At 38.0% G+C, this 17,971-nt stretch overlaps 1 protein-coding gene across 1 annotated transcript in view; it reads right to left on the bottom strand.

The window, feature by feature from the left end:
- Positions 1-8,939: 8,939 nt before the first annotated feature.
- The window catches only part of ADCY1 (adenylate cyclase 1), a 161,197-nt gene continuing 152,165 nt past the window's right edge, over positions 8,940-17,971 (bottom strand). Inside the window, exons 18-20 of the mRNA XM_053974169.1 lie at positions 13,619-13,733; positions 11,731-11,855; positions 8,940-10,899 (exon numbers count right to left, since the gene is read on the bottom strand). Coding sequence (XP_053830144.1) covers positions 10,561-10,899; positions 11,731-11,855; positions 13,619-13,733 — 579 coding nt within the window. The 3' untranslated portion in view covers positions 8,940-10,560. The remainder of the gene's footprint in view (positions 10,900-11,730; positions 11,856-13,618; positions 13,734-17,971) is intronic.

The raw sequence follows: 17,971 nt of genomic DNA, 5'->3' as shown, positions 1-17,971 counted from the left end.
CAGAAAATCAATGAAACTCATAAGGGAGCTGAATTGTTCTCACGAGATTCTATAGCTCAAAGCAATTCTGAAAGCAGAATTGCAGTATTTCTACAGGCATATTCATAGCCTGATTGAGAAGCTGTAGCTGCACCCTCTGAGAGGCAGCTTGGTATATAATAATGAATGCAACTTGATTTAAAAAACAAACATAAAAAATCCCAAACAACCTTCCCCCACAAAGCTAAACCCAAACCAAAACAACAATCTCATACAGCTGTTTATTCAAGCAATTTTTTCCTTTATTTTTAATTTGATTCCAGAAATTATAATAGTGCAAACACTCAGTATAAAAGTTGCAATAAGAAATTTACATTCACATTTAACATTTCAGTCCATTCACTTTTTAACATAAAAATAGGACAAATATTCAATTGCTCTTCTCAATTTAACAATCCTGAAAAAGACTGGAAGATACTCTACAATAATATATTTACATAAAAATAGACCCGTATTATTAATGAAAATTTATCATTAGAAGTTACCCAGTGTTAAGTTATTGTATTGTAGTATTTATATCCATATACATATATATAGAGTGTATAGCTATAAAGATAAAAAGATTATTTATAGGTTCAGTGGGCTATAGAAGTTGGAATAATGACATCTTGACTTACTTGTTTACTCCTTAAAGTTAGGACTACTCATTTTACCTATGTAGATGCTTCTTTTGTGATACAGTAGGCCTCCTCCTGGTCCTTTTGAAGACACTGGTCACACCCCATCTGACATGGCAGAGGAATAGACACTAGAATAAGGCTTAATCTAAAATTTGTTGAAGTTAATATTTTCATTAATTTTACTAGGCTGTAATTGAGATGAAAAGTTCTACTGAAAACTTTTATAATAATAAATACAGAGAAGAACACATTGGTTTTCCCATATGTCTACCTGATGCAAATAATGCTTTTTTCCACAAAGTCTAAGCAAATATTCAAGTTAGTCCAGAAGCAATGCAGAATTTGCTGCAAATATCTGCAGATTAAGTAGATTAGGATTCCTCTTGCACAGTCTTGTTATTGAATGTTCCAATTCAACCAGCCTTATAATACTCCAAGCCTGTATCTTTCCTCTAATATTTTAGTAAAGAGTGGTATCCAGACACAGACAACATGACTACACTTGAAATGAGTTTGCATGTTCTTGTTAAACAACTAGGGAACATGAATTAGGCTGCACAACTCTTATCTCTGTCTCTTCTTCAGGCCCTTGAGCAGAGATGCTGCCTGGCTTGCTGATGGCAGATTGAAACCTTTTTGCCCAGCTTGCTGCCAGCTGCTGGTGCCTGCACTCCCTCCACAGAGTATGTTTATATGCCCTTTCAGGTTTGTTGTCACATGTACTGCTTCCTATTTTTTTCTCCCCAAACATCTATTATATATAAAAAATCAATTTTCTGAAAATATATTTTCTTTTTGAAAAAGAAGTTTGACAACCATATGACAGAGGACCTACAGAGGGAGATGGTAAAGCTGGCCTGAGTGTGCAGTAAACACCTCAACAAAAATATGATGGCATTGAACAACTGAGGGTGAGTTAAGGGTAGAAAGGATACCAATTTCTGAAGAGGCACTATTTTATGAACTGTAGGTCGTATTTTACATCCAAAGAAGACTTATGTGGTGCTAAGAGGCAGGCAGGTATGTCTAGCTTCATCTCCTCTTGTTGCTATGATATTTATTACATTTAAATATTTCTAGGATGCTTAAAATTATGGATAAGCCTATAATGGATTCTGTCATCATATGTAGGCAGACTAATTTTGTTTATAGAACACAAGCTCTGTGTAGTATTTTGCTTCCTACCTTAGGCTGCTGAACATTATAAAACGTTTTTACATATTTTCAATTAACAGATTGGAAATATGCTGAGCACCTTGTTTCCAAACAGAACCTATGTACATATGCTAGCAGGGCAGAAGTTAACCTCCAGACAGCAGAGAGTACAAGGACTTAGCAGCAGGATACAATTCAGACAGATGTTACTTGCAGCACAAGTTTTAAAGACAGGGGTTTTAAGAGATGGGTCAAATTTGACTGAATCTGCTTGAAACTGTAAAATGTGTGTCAGAATTTAACCTCTGTCAGAATTTCAAAGAAAATAATATCACTGTTCTAAGATTCTCTGTATTGAGTTAATTATACTAGAAAAGGTAGCCGTTCTTGGATTCTAGTTTTTAGACAAGTAAGCATTGCTTTCATTATTACTGTATTCTCTAATATTTTTCAAAGCTACTTCTCTGTATAACCAGGTGTTTGAATGCAGAAAAGCATCTCTGTTTGCTTTGTCTAAGTTCAGTTTTGTACGGACAATTATACTTGTAAATGGGATCAAGTTATGCAATCTCTTTTCTTCTTTGTTTTTCTTATTGAGCCCTAGTAATGTTACTGTAAAGAGAGCAGAAATTCTAAGTGAAGAAGAATCTCTACTGTAGCAATTAAAAATATAATTATCATGAAGCAATTTTGATGGCACAGATAATTAATTTTCATTTACATTTCACTGAAAATTCTTGATATATTGCTTGAATGGCATGTGAAATCTGTCTGAAACCTTTGCACCCATGTGCACTAAGGACCAAAAGAAATCACCTAAGTAACTTCAATGTGCCAGCTGAAGGTTTTCTAACTGACGCCACTACAGACAGGTCTAGGATTAAAGCAGAAGGTCAGGCACTTGAAAGTAAGACATGATAGTGCGCATAACCACAGTAATTACACCCCCCTTTAGCCCACAGCAAGAAATGTGGCTAACCAACGTCTAGCAAATCTGACAGTGCAGTTACAAGGTGTTCTGTAGAGGAGAGCAGCCAGCTTTGTAAAAGGAGTCCCAAACTATCTGAAAATATTTTCTGCAGAATTCAGCTCACTGAGTGTGAGCTCACATGTGCTGAGCTTTCTAGGAAACCTATTCTTCTTCAGTTTGGACCCACATATACCTGTGTATGGCCTCCCTTCACAAACAAATGGAGCACTACTTGCATCCACATAGCTGTACTGGTAGTAAACCAAAGTAGGAAAGGAATTAATAAAAAATCTTCACAGTGATGCAGCACTTTTTTCCCCTTCAGTTTTATACAGGTGTGTCATGTCTGATGCCACAGAAGGCATAAAATGGGGATCCTAATATAAAGAAGTAGATCCTCCAGCATGCAGTAAGGCACAAGCAAAACCAAGTCCTTTCAGGACTTACACTATGTTAACCAATGCTAATTCAAATTCCAAGGTGCTTCCTAATGATCAGAAAAGAGACATTAAAGGTGACAACCCCCAACTATTTCTAATAATTCCTTCTGAAATTCTGGAAGTGGTTCACCAGGATATCTTGAATATTTTTGTAAGTGTCAACTGACACAAAACCTCAGAAACTGATTTGACCATGGAATTAAACACAAGCCTTATTTTTGTTGCACTATGAATATGGTTAAGTACTTCCAGATCAGATACTTCAGACTCGTCCCATGTCACCGAGTTCTACTGCTGACTTCAGAAGAGTATTGGCTTTTCACCTTTTCCTTTCAGCAACTGCTATCTCACAGGCTACTTTTTTTGTTTTTTTGTACTCTTGCTAACTTTGCCCAATTTTTTTCTTCTTTTCTTCTTTTTATCCTTGCACCAGTCAGATTATAAATCACATCAGGCCACCCAAGCAGTGTGATATTTTGAAGAGGAATTAAAGAGCAACAGGCAGCCACTCCCCTATGTGTACTTTTCCCATTATTTACCTTAATATATTTATTAATTATTTAGATTTGGCCAGAGAACTCAGTGAGAGATAGGATTAAAAGGAACAATGATCTAAAAATTGCCTATACAGAGTTCTAGAAAGTGTCAATCATAAACAGGGTGAGGTACAGGAGCAGTGTCCAGATTGTCATTATTCACAACAATTACACCACACTGAGATATAAAACCCAATAAATTTGAGATGAGTTAGTTTATGACTATTAGAAACCCATAACTACTGTAATGAAGACAATTGTCAATACAAGGTAGTGGTTTTTCTATGCAGGCAACAAGGATATATTGTATGAACCTGCCTCTTAACTTAGGATGACAAAAGTACTTGCAGAAGCTGTACTGCTTAGTTAACCCTACAGTCACCTTGATTAAACAAACAAATGAACAGATTTCTGAGTTCTATTATAACACTAGCTCAAATTGTAAATCCTTATCCAAAGCAGAAAGTATTCACAGTCCACACCCTTTTCCCTTTGCCACAAGACTCAGTGTTATGCTCCTCAAATCCTCTTTACTTGTCATATAGGAATTATATACATAATTTGAAAAGTAATCCTGAGTTGTAGTGACATGGATATGACAACTTTAAAAATGAAGTGTGCAAAATACCTTCAGAATTTTAAGTTTTCCTTCAGAATTTTGTTTTATTCATCAGCTTTATGGGAAAAATCAGATAGAGGATTAGAAATTGATTTCTTATTCCAATGTCACTAGCTGACATCAACCTCAAGCTGTGGGTCAGGCTGTGATGCCTAAAGGAGGCATCTGTGGAAGCATGGAATCAGCAGAGAACCTAGATGGCTCAAAGCCAGATAAACCCCGTGAACTTTCTCTCAATAGCTTTGTTAAATACTTTCTGCTTAGCAATATAAACTATCTGGAAAATAAGTAAAAAAATCAAAAATCTGACAGAAATAAGGCAACAAAATTTATATATATATATATATATATATATATATATGTATATACGCACACACATACATAAAACCACCTATTTGAATTAAGTACTTTTCATATACAATAACTTATTATCGCATTAGAAATATGCTCTGGGTAACATTAATGGGCCAAATTCACCTTCTTTGCCTTCCATAGCGTTGCACCTGCATACAGCAAAGATGAATTTGACACCTGGTCCTTCTTGATGACAATACTACATCAATTGCAGTATCAGAGAATAACCACTGAATGTCAGATACTACATCATTTTGAACTAGAGTATTGGTTTGCTTTTTATATTACAGAAAGTAGTTTATTGCTTCTAATGACCAGAATGTACCTTATGAAGACAGCTTAGAGATAACACTGTGGACCTTGAAACACTGAGGTTGGCAGATCACAATCATGGTTATTTTTCTTCTTTATTTGCTGTTTGTATTTTGGTTTGCTGAATGCACATGCAACTAGTGATTTAACTGTGCCAAAAGTGATATGTCCAAAACATTTAGGAAAACTTACTGTTTTGTTTTACTGAAGTCAGGCATGAATGGCATGCAGTAGATTGCAAGGAAAACCAAAAAAGACATCCATTTTAAAAAGATACTTAATCTCCATGCACATGTAAAATGCCTCTTAAAAAATCAATAATCTTTGTTAAAAGTGTGCCTTTTTGCTTCTTTTTATACAAGTGTACATGCAACAACCTGTCCAAGCTAAAACTATTTACAAAATTTCATAGTACAATACATCTTTTAAAGTGAATAATACATGAAAGGCCAATGTTTTCTGTTGTTTTGTAACACTGTACAAGATTAAAAATAAGGCATTATAATACAGGTTTATCACAAATTAAAAAAAATGTTGGTTTTCACTGTAATACAAAACTCTAACTTGAAAGAATATTATGGCTAAATAGTCCTCCTGCCTGGGCAGAACACATACAGAATCTGGACTTGCTGATGTAAAGAAAATGCATTCTTTCTGCTCTAAGCAGGAATCCAACACAGGAAAATGATTCATGCTACTTATTAATGTGTTCAGACTCTTCAAAGCACTGAAATGGCACGGTATACGACCTGATTCCATTCAAACAGTGACACTCAACTACTTTATTTTGCCTGACAGATAAATTACAGGCAAAAGTGTGAAAGAGATTTCGGTGCATGACCTACTCTTGTTTTCAGTGTTGTAAAATATTCCGTTCAGTATTGACATGAGACATTGCTATAACCCAAGGCAGAACTTGGCCTACAGAAGCTCAACTCCTGACCTTTACAAGCATACTAAACTGGTGATTGCTGCAGGCCTTGTGGATACATAAGGGGATGCAGATTCAGCTCTAACAAGCTGAAGCTTTTGGCTCTCAGTCTCACCTAGGGAAAGCAAGGGAAAATTTGTGTTTGTTTGGTGAAGATAAGAGAGTGTCACTAGCCACAGTGCAAAGCAGCTACAAAAAACTATGCATTTCACAGGCTGGGTAAAGTAGATTTCTAGTCAATGTAAATGGAATATGTTTGGAAATATCTAGCCAGTAATCCAATGGAATGCCAGTTTGCAATCTCAGCAGAGAATATGAATTAAAAAACCATTTTAAGATAAAGGTACTATAGGAATACTTAGAAATTAGCTCTCAAGACTAAAGATCTCTGACAATTATATGTTCATATAAAGAACGAAATACTTCAATTATTACTATTATCTGAAAGAGAAAACATGCAAACTGATGTGAAATATTGTGCTTGCGATTGACAGACATTGACATGCCAAAATGGCATCACTTTTTTGTAATACTTGTATCTGTTAATTGTTTCAAGCTAACAGCTGCACAAAACAGTGAACAGAAGTGCAGGAGGCTATTCTGCCCACAAATCAACAAGTTACTATCCTCAGATGAACACTCGGGACTTTTGGTTGCTGTGGGGCAGACTCCTTGATGGGGGTACAGCAAGGTTACCTAGGCAAAAGTTACAGCACTTGACCAGAAAATTAATATATGCAAGACGGGAAATACAATGGCATGCAATAAGATGGACACAACACAAATCCCACAGAAATCCAGGGAAATCCTGATGATTTTCAGGGATATTGGAGTGGGCCACATACCATCTTAGGACAATTGCCAATAAAAATTTTGCTTACAGTCTTCTCTAATTTGGCAGAAAATGTGCATTTATGAGGTTTTCAGAAGTATTACTTCCATGTATATTTCCCCTCTTTCCATGTATAAAACTTACTAAACATGTCAAAGAATGCAGAAGAGCTGAGAGATTAAATATGTCATTTAAAGCTGTCACACAAGAGCTGAAATTAAACAAATGTAGACAGAACAGGAAAATGGGGAAAAACTATATGAATAGGGAAGGAAAGCATAAAGATAAGAGCACAGCTTCATTATATCATGATTTCAATGGGCACTTAGCTTTCATTGTTGAAATGGCTGCTGAACCCTGTCTATCATTTTTACATTGTATTTGACTAATTTGTGCCTTAGCTGAACTTTCTTCATAAATTTATACTGTTAAGTCCAGGACTACAAAGTGATATATTGTTTTCCCCATGGTAAAACCAGCAACAACATAATAAAAATACAAGAAACATTAATGACAGGATAATGATGTTAATGATAATGAATTTAATGAGAGTGATGTTAACCTGGTCTATTGGAAAGTGTCCCTGCCTATGGCAACAGGGTTGCAACAGGGAACTAGATGATTTTTAAGGTGCATTCCAACCCAAAGCATTCTATAAATCTATGACTTGAAGTCTAGAAACCAACTCAAATATAACCTTATTGATTCTGTAAGCTAGGACATACACACCAGCTTGTCTGCAGTACTAAGCCATCCTGGTCCACTCAACTGCTCTGGAAGGCAGAGGCCTCCTCCAAAAGCATAGAATGAGAAGGTAATGATGGACTGTGCCTGTCTGGTCCTTTCCATTCAACATGGAAAACATTCTTACAAAAGTCACATGCCTTATTTGGCTGTTGGAAAAGAGGATCAGGCATTGAAAATCTTTGGACCAATTCTAATTAATTATCACCTGCTAATAATTGAAAATGTTAACATGAATAATCTAAATTTACCTGCTACATGATCTCCCACTGATATTACCAGACTGGGAATGGGTCTGGGAAAGAGAACAGTCACAAAAATATCAGCAGAGGGGACAATTCATTTGTGCTCACTGTCCACTTAGCAAAAGATCAAAGAATCAATGGCGAGATGCCTATTTCTTGAGCCTAACAAAAAGAATAACAAATAAGTAATTTCACTGAAAGCTTTTGGGTGGGCCAATGGGTGTGTTTGGTCGATGTGTCCACATAATACCAGATCTACTTCTAGGATCAGAAGATGCTTTTATTTCATTATTATCATTATTATGCTTTTATTTCATTATTAATTATACCGAATTCACTGAATTCAAAAATGGTGTAGCATGGGCTCTCTGAGAGAGGAACTGAGTGATTAATGCTATTGCACATAATGCTTTCCAGTTTGGTTAAATATTTAACTTACCCATGTGATTATTTAGTTCTTATAAATCTGTTAGAGAACATAACTGTGCAGTGTGCTTTATGTGAATACCACTTACTCAGTTTATTTATGTAAATATTTGGGTTTTTTAATCTGTATTCTCTACATGTATATTTTTAAAATTATTTGAAAGTCTCAAAACCAGGAATAAATTATTCTAGAAGAATATCTGTGAACTGGGTAGCTCCTAGGGAGATAAAGGAATGCAGTGAGTTTCTTCAGCTCAATCAGAGTGCATATTACCTGTACAGTACATTTAAGAAGCAGGTCTCAGGTTTTTATAGTCACTTTAATCATAAGACTAACTTTGCCAGCTTTGTAATGAAGCACCCAGCAGTCAGGGTGCATAAAAATTAATTTAAAACTCTGCTTAAAAACACTGGAGTTCCACAGTATCCTGAGTGGAGAACAGAAATTCCTGCAACATTTCTTTAACTATTTGCATCTACTGACATAGTGCTGTCATATACTTTTAATGCAAAAAATTACTGCTCCAAAGCAAAAGCTGATAAGAGGAGACTCAGAACCTTCTTTCCACTGAAATCTGTAACAAAATAGGCCCACCAAACGGAAGTGTGAAACCTAGTACATGAAAATTCGCTATTGTACAATCTGTACAACTTCTGCATTCTGGAGTGATTGGAGTGAGATTTTTAGTTTTGTGGGTTGTTTTTGTTGGTTTTTTGATCTTGGTTTTTTTTTCTTTTTTTTTTTTTTGCAGGGCAGGGAGAGGGTAGATTGTTTTGCTTGTTAACAGGAAGTTTTGCATGTTTTTAAACAATGTAAAGTTTTACTTCTCTTTTGGAAAGCAGCCGAGGTTAGTTAGCCTGTGAATCCCCATCAGGACACTATGGCACTTGTCCGTGGAGTACATGTCCCTCAGCAGGATGACCTTCAACTGCTCCCACCTTGACTATGGAGTTGCACTCCACATTTCACATCTGGATCATCACTTCAGTAAGAAACTATAAACAATATGATGTGGGCAGCAGTAGAGATAGAGAAAAAAGCAGCCACAATACTTTCCTTTTTATGCAGATTAAGAGTAGGCCTCACTCTCCTGGCACATTTACCAGTGCTCCTCATTTGGCAAAGTTTGACTATGCTTTTTTCTCAGAATTATAGCTTTCTGTAATTGTACAGCTTTGAAGAGTGAGTCTGGATAAAATCAAGGTATAATAAAACTGTGGCATAAATTTAAAAATCAGTTAATATATAAAACTATGTTGGCAATCATACAAATGTCACAAAACTAGCAGCAGCATGTTTGCCACCAGTACAAGACTGTTCCTTGAGCTGTTTAGAATGGTAAATCCTGGACTTAAGCCACAGGACTTGTGCTATTTCTAAAAGCCTGAAATAATACCATCCTTATTCTCCTCAGTAAAATCAGCACTGTACATACAGGAATGTTTCTATATTGCAGAAGCATATTGCTGTGCTTGCAAGGTGGCTCCTCTGTCTTGGACAGAGTCAAATGACCTACAAAGAGGCAACAAATTCTATGCTTTACCACTCTTTTATTTTTTTTAAAGGAAAGAATATATATTGTTCTTTCACCTAAATTTTAAGCTCTGTGATTTATCTACTTTATATCTTAGTGTAATGGTTTGATTGAAAGTTTTTGGAAGTTTTTGGAGCATGCAAGGAGAACTTAAAAAAAAAGTAAGGTTCTGTAATTAGCTAAATCCAGTCTTCATTAATCTGCCACGGACAGCACAGTAAACACTGTTCTCATTGCATTAATTCATAGACTGGGAGCACAGTTTCTCAAAGCCTTGGTGTAGCCCTGGAGAGTCTCCAGGCATTCCACGTTCCATGGTTAATGCAGCTTTGCTAATCCCAGGCCCAACAATTCTGGCTATGACAGAAAGAGAAATCTCTTTGCTATGTCTCTGCAGGTGAATGTGTAAATAAATACACATTTTTGTGTTCATCTCTATAAATCTCTATTAAGTCTACACAGAACTATTTGTATGTGTGCATATATGGATTAAAACACATATATACACACACTCATAAATAATTGCTTGCACATTTATCTATTTTTTCGTTTACAGTTTAAAAATGCCAAGAAAATATGCCTAATTTCCAGAAAATCCCATTTTGATTTTTCATAACAGAATTGCTAGCCCTTATATGTTCCATCCCAAGAGTTCATTACACAGTCCCCAAGTTCTCTTTGGCTGGCTTGTAGTGGTCCTTGGTTAATGACATGGCCTATGACTTCTGACTTTTTAGTAAAAATTCAGGCAACCATTGCTCTCCAAGTTCACTGCAAGTGGCACAACCAAATCTCCTTTGTTCTATGACTCCTTCACAGCTGGCACAGAAGGAAGATAATGCAGTGTTTGGTTTGTGTGAGTGGCTGATGCCTGACCTGCTCCAAGACCAGGTTTTACAGTAAAACTAGCAACTGAGGGCACCGATGGACAGCTGGTGCCCAATTTTGTCTGAATGTTTGCTCTCCCATAAGGGTACATTTTCCGCTCTAAGTTTAATGACTGTGTTTGGGAATTATTTCCATCAGCCTTTCCTTCCAGGAAATAGGTCAACATTTCACCTTTTCCCTTTACACTAACTTTACCCCTGCACACAAACTCATAACTGCATCTTTTTAATATCCGCTGAACTTCTTCTGTCACCTGAAGACAGAAAAAAAACAACAAACCTGTTAATTTTTTCTGTTCATGTTATTGCCCACCCCTCTCCATTTTACTTCTTAGTCATGAAATATGCATAAATAGAATGAATTATCATCTACAGCTGATCTCAGGCTCACTTAGAATTTTCTTTAAGAAGTAAAGATCACTGATAAAACTGGAATCTGAGTAGCAGCATTTCTGATCTTGAGTTAAATAAATACACAGACAGATTAAGTTTCATCCAACAGAAATATGTAACCAAATTGTAAGCTGTATCAGTTCTAGTTATGTTAATTTATTGCAGAAGACCTTTTGATCCCTGGAGATTAGACAGATATTTTGGATAAGTTACTGCAGGTGTTTATTGAGATTTTGAGAGGAGCAACATAGGTTCTAGTAGTAGAACAGTGTTCTCTGTCTGCATCACCTCTCTTATCCAAAGTATCCAAGCAATTTTTAGAGCTACATAAAATGTGGTAAGATGCAAATGAGCATAGATCCTTTCCTTGTAGGTTTTATTTATGCAAAAGTTCTACAGCACAAAGACTGGCAGTTTTAACATTCCCAGGCTTACCTTCAACTGTGTGTAATGAAGCAGGGAACTCTTCTTTCTTTTGATGGGAAATTATAGATTTGAGGATTTCATTGTCTCTAAGGAGTGAAGTGTATAAGATGGAAAACAACTATACCTCTGATGGTGAGTCATCTGGAGAGTGTTGCCTTCTCCATAAAACAAAATGAGGCTGTGTTTTTTTAGTGTTCTTGAAAATGTAACCACATATAAAACAGGAAGTATGTAAAGTTTGCAAAATTGTCTTAGAATGCACTCACCTGAATCTTTCCCTGCACTCCAGTACTATCCATCCGACTGGCAACATTCACAGTGTTCCCCCAGATATCATACTGTGGTCTTCTGGCTCCAATGACTCCTGCCACTACCGGCCCAACATTAATACCTAAAATTAAACAACGAGTTTGGTTTTCACTATTATCCAAAGGAAACATGAATCCTGCAAAACACATGAATCCTGCAAAACAGATTTGACGCAAGTGTCTTAGCTTTTTTTTTTTTTTTTTTTTTAATATAGTAATATATGTTAACATCATAAAGCTGAGTCAAGTGAAGTTTAGGCTAGGTGTCAGGAAAAGGTTTTTCACCCAAAAGGGGACTAAACACTGGAACAAGCTCTCCAGGGAAATGATCACAGCAATGATCCCTACATACTCGATGATCTCTTAGCATATTCATGATTCTATTACTAAATTAATGCCAAGTGGACTTCTGCATTTGTAAAAGTCTTAGAAACACAACAAAGACATTCCTTGAGATATCTTATTGGAAATGTAATGTGATCGACAACATAAAAATTTGATTATTCTGTGGATTTTTTAAAAATCCAATGTTCGTTTAAAGAAAAGAAGAAAAGCAGTCGTAGCGCAGAGTTTAGCTGAAAATGGGACAAATGGGTAAAGATCTTTAATTGTTTCCTATAACTTCCACTACAGTTGCATATATAAAGCCTTTTAATGGAGGTTTTAATGGAGGTTTTCCAAGTGGAACAGAAATAATGGTCTGGAATACACGAAGATTGGGGTAAGGGAAGTGTGTCAGGTTGGTTGTTAGTACAACTCAGATCCCAGAGACAGTAGAAGAAGACAAAAGTATGTGAAAATGGCTCAAGCATATTGCTTTGGAAACTTCAGAGCTCAATTCTACATTTCTGACTGATTTCAGCATCTTGTTTGGAAGAAAAAAGAGGATGTTCCTTCTGAGTGCCCTGAAGAGTTGCAGATACTAAACCCTGCATGAGATTCTGTGCAAGGGCTTTTCTAGGCAATTTATGCAGCAGAATGAGGGTTAGATATTTGATCCTTTGTGAACCTGGAAAGACAAGTTATAACAGAGTTCAAAGAGAATTTTTGGTTTATAATTATTAGGATGTACAGGAGGTCAAAGATGGTATAACTCTGCTATTGCTGCCTTTTATGTCTTTGGTCTTTTTCAATCTTCTGCTTCTAGCAACCTCAGTTTTCCTGTAGTTCAGCTCATTCTCAAAAGTCAGTCATGAAAATATACAAAGAAAGAAGCTGGAGAAAACTATCAGTGTTAGAATATGCAATAAAATGAGAACAGAAGTAGAAGTACCACTGGAGAGGAGCAGGATGCATGAAGAAAGGGAAGCAGAGAACTTGATCTCTAAGAAGGCTGAGGGAAATGAGTGGTAAAACATAACATGTAAAGGATTGCATGGGAAGGGTTGTGTTGTGCAGACCAGAGAATTTGATTTGTTGGAGAAAACAGGACTGGTTAAGGTGATTTGGTATCTGTGGAGAAAAAGCTCCCCTTGCACTTTTAATGCCAACAAAGTTTTTGCAGATGCAACTTAACGTAATACAGTATGACCCAATTTTCAGCAGCTTAGCAATGCAAAGCAGTGTAGGCCACAAGACTGGGTACACTCATAATATTGTATAAAATTAATGGTGCACTTTCCTTTTAGGGGTGCATAGATTAAGTAAACACACTGGAATTGGAGGGAATTATAATTCCTTAATACTAATGCACACCATCCAGGCTGCTGACATTTTACTTGGATGTGACTCTCACTAATGGAGAATTTTCATGAGTGCAGGACAGGTAATCCTTTGCTGACAGCACAGGAAAAGCCAATGAAAAACAATCTTCTGTTTGTGTGATAATTGTAGAAGCATGACTTACCAACTCGTAGGACAAAGTCATTGTAAGACTGATAGTTGATTTCATCAAGAACGTCAAACATCTCTACTGCAAAATCTGCCAGTGTACTCAGATGGGAATAAATTGATTTTTTAGCCTAGAAACAAAATAGTGTTGTACGTTAGATTTGTATGGTACTGAGATGCAGGTTAAATACTAAAGTGAAAAATAATGAGAAGCTCAAACAGATGTCTTAGGAAAAGAATCTAACCAATTTTTTTGTTTGTGAAGGGAAACTTTTGATGGTAGCTGCAGAACATGCATTCTTTTTTTCTGCTATTTTTTTTTTTTCTTTTCTCTCTCCTTCTGATTTCTGGGAAGAATGGAAAACAAAGTTCCCATGGTGAAGTAGTTTTGTTGCTAGAGACCTGCAGATATTTGTTTTGAGTGTGGCAGGGAATATAACCTGCTTTCTTACAAAACTACTTTGCCTGATGATTATTAATAACTACAGTTATTATAACTACAGTTATTATAACTACAGTTTCTACTCTTCTCCCTTTGGGGCTGTTGCTAGCTCCCAGCTTTCATGGGGTGCATGCTGTTCCCATTGACACAATTCCTGTTAGGTTTAATCCTGTGAGGTGCAGAACGCCCCTATGTTTTTCCTTTCCAGGCAAGTTCAATGGAGCTGTTATCAAATGTACTAAATGAACTAAAGTTTTTTGCCCAAAAGGGATCAAATGAAATGGTGAAGTATTAACTTGTAAATAAAATTCCAAACATAATAAAATAATTTTTACAAATTCAGTCTTATTAAACTGTGCAACTAATTTTCAGAGGATAATGTAGATTCCAAAACTTAGCAAGCTTCTAACATAATTCTCAAGATCATGAAAGAAATATTTGTTACAAAGTAATAAAAATCTAAGCAGCATATTATTAGAAAGTGGAAAAGAGAGGTTTGCATATTTGTTTTGTAACTCATGCTCTACCCCCAGGGTCTAACCTCTGTGAGTTAAAGACAGGTTACCAGAATAAACCTTTGACTCATCTCAGTATGACTTCTCTTATGTTCTGCTCTTATTTGAATAAGAAATATGAATTTTTAAACAAATTTGAAAAGTGAAAGTAGGCTAAAGGTAGGATATGATGAAAGAAATGCAGGGTCAGTGGCAGCTTCAGTAGGGTGTTACACAACAAGACTGTGCAAGCTGGCATGAGATAAAAGCTTGCTGAGATTTTGCCATGATAGCGAGATTTTATAAATGCAGTGCTAAACAACGTCTGAAAAAACTGAGAAACGGGTTGCTATTTCTTTCATTCACCTCAGTTTGAAAGGGCTGCTTTATGTGTCTAGGAAATTTACAAAAAATTATGAAAGTCATCCTTGTGCCAGTCCCAACTTTTGGAAAGGATATTTTTATTTACTTGCCTGGATGTCTGGCATTCTACTTCTTTCAATGTGAACTAGCTAGTTCTACCCTTTTCAGAATCACCAAAACAAAGGAAGAACAAGAATTAAGCTTAAAGAGCTAATAGATACATTTTCAACAGAGAAGGATAATATATTCTGTATAGTGTCTGGAATAGGGAGAGAGCAGTTTTATTTGATTTCTAATCTTTATGTTTCCTCTCTTCCATTTATTTGCTGTCTGCTGAATGTTCTGTTTTCCTGCAATGCCCTTCAAGGTTGCAGGAGAAAGGACTGATGACAAATACTGAGTGCACTGTAGGTGTCAGATGCCTCTCAATATGATTAGGGCAAACTCTTGAACCTGCACTGAAGAACACAAAGTTAGGACCCTGGTGAAGTCAGGATCCTGGTGAAAAAGAGATAAAATGAATTTATATTGTGCAAAAGATCTACAAAGAATTTGGTTTGTGTACTGCCCTGTTGATAGAACAAGCAATTAGTTATTTAAACATCAGAGTAGATACTGGAAAGACTGCCCAGAGCATCACAGCAAAGTCACTGTGATTGAGGCAATGAGCATTTACTATAGTCACCTACTGAAATCAAGGTGCAGAAACAGGAGTCCAGTAAAATAAGGGATTTAAATATTTAACTTCATCAGGGTACTGGGCTCTTAAGTGTATAAATATCCTCAGTTAAGAGCACAATTAACCCCATCCACTGCTTTCTGTTCATGTCCAAATCCTAGTATGAAATTAGTGATTCAAAATCAGAGGCTGTGCCAGATTTTCTGTTGAACCTGGAACACTCCTGGCAGAGGGCAGACCAGAGGCACTTGAGTGTCTTATGGTTCCTCATTGACACATATGACTCCATGGGACAGGGACTGTGTGAAGCTGGCAGTGATTGTCTGTGCATGACAGGCCAGCCAAGATTATCAGACTTCTAATATAAAGGTGTATGCTGAAGAACTACTGGGAAACTGGCAAGAGGATGTGAGTAATTTCCATTCATTTGCATCACATGAACAGTAAGGAGAGATCACAGAAGAGCTGAAACCCTAAGTTAAAGTAAAAATTATTGTCTGTTTCATACGACAGACAATTTTTCTGCAATACAGAATTTTTAATAAATTCTACATACATAGAAAAAAAATCAATATTTACGCCAAGATTTAAAAGGAAGACAGAGTTCTGTACAAGATTTCTGCAGTGATTTAAAATACATTACTATCATAAGCTCAGAACAGTATTTTCAGTACTGTACTAACTCAGCTGACCCTTCATTCAACAACTACAAAATACGAGACAAACGTTTAGATTTTGGAACACATGCTGCCAAAGTTACCCAATGACATAGTTGTTTTGAGGATTATAGTTCAAAGAGCATTTATAGCAGACACAAAAGTGTCTGCCACTGCCTGTTTGCCTGTATGCCATGGTGCCTATCCCCACTGGGCGGGAGGGCTTCTGCCCTCCTTGTCCCACCCCCTATAAAATCCCGCACCTCCCCGGTCCCAGTGCCATTTTCCGTCCACAAGGCGCTGAGAGCGAGCCACGGCTTCTCCACCGCAGCTCCCCACGGCAATTAAAGCTTTCCAGCAGACTGCACAGACAGGGTGGACAATTTCTTCCCTCTTCATTTCTCACCTTGCGCCGACGGCAGAATGCGGCCAGCTCCCGCCAGGGGCGCCCGAGTCGGACACTCCAGAGCTGCCTGGAACCCAGGAAAAACAACACAAAGGTGCAGGTGGTGCCCAATGTGGGGCCACGGCCAGCAGAGCTGCCAGCACAGGCGGAGAGTCACCGCGAAGCACACAGAAGCCGCACGGAGAGCCATCGCTGCCGGCGTGGGGCTGCACCGCCCACCAGCGAGTGCCGCTGCCCAGCCAAGCAAGCTGCAGTCCACGCCAGAACAGTGCTTCACGCCGGAATGAAAACGGGACCACAGACTCCCCGAAGTAAGTCAGTGACGTCTCCATCACCCCCGCGGAAAGCATGCGGTGCTTTCCCCACGTGGGAGAAGAAGTGCAACTTTTCACGGATGTGAAAACCGAAGAAAAGACGTTTCCCAGGAGCGAGGACCCTGGTAGCAGTTTTTATTTGCAGAGATTCCAGTTCGGTGAGTATTTAGTGGCGGGGGGTACCCCTAATACTCCCCTTCACGTGGGTGGGCTTTGCTGCATTCCTGGGGCCAGGAGACGTGTCATGCACAAGGTGAGCAGTAGCCACCGGGGTCTTTTGCCTTTTTTGGGTTTTTTTCTGCTTTTCCTGCACCAAGGGTGAGGTCAGGTGGGTGAAAATAGCATGGGGACCATGCTAACCACCCAACAGAAGGAATTTTATGCCCAATTTAAAGAAATTTTATCGGTGAAGGGCCCCTATCCCAAAAGTTCTGTAAAAATTTTGTCCGATCGCTGTGCTTTTCCTTTCCCCTGCATTTCCGCAGAGGACGCCCGGAAAAAGGAGTTCTGGGAGCGGGTGGGAGCAAAGTTAGCGGAGGGAATTGAACGTAGGGATCCCTCCGTTAAAGGTTGCTTCACCATGCTCCATTTGCTGATCTTGGAGGTTGTAAAAGCGGAGTCCACGCGGGACACAAGCCAGGAGGGGGGAAGCCATTGGACAAAAATGTTGTTCTCCCTGAACCCGTTTCCCCACCTTCTTCTCCTACCCTTTCTTCCCCTAACCCGGGTGGGAAGGGGGGAATACTCCACCACTTTAAGGCGCAGGGCACCTCCACAAATGTGTACTATGCTCCTGGCTCCCCTGAACCCCCCGGCATCCTTGCCTTAGCAAAATTAGCTACTTCGCTGAGGAACCAACCCCAAATCCTTTTTCCAATCCTTTTTCCCAGTTAAAAATCCCAGTTTTGGCGCTATCTTGTGCAGTACCGTGTCCCTGAATCCCTTTCTTTGTTCCCCTGAGGAAGCCGCAGCCACGTGGTCGGTGTCCTTGTCTCCACGAAATGGAGGACGGCCG

Source organism: Vidua macroura, chromosome 1 (assembly GCF_024509145.1).
Source record: "Vidua macroura isolate BioBank_ID:100142 chromosome 1, ASM2450914v1, whole genome shotgun sequence".
In the NCBI taxonomy this organism is placed as follows: domain Eukaryota; kingdom Metazoa; phylum Chordata; class Aves; order Passeriformes; family Viduidae; genus Vidua; species Vidua macroura.
This window is presented reverse-complemented; position numbering and strand designations above follow the sequence as displayed.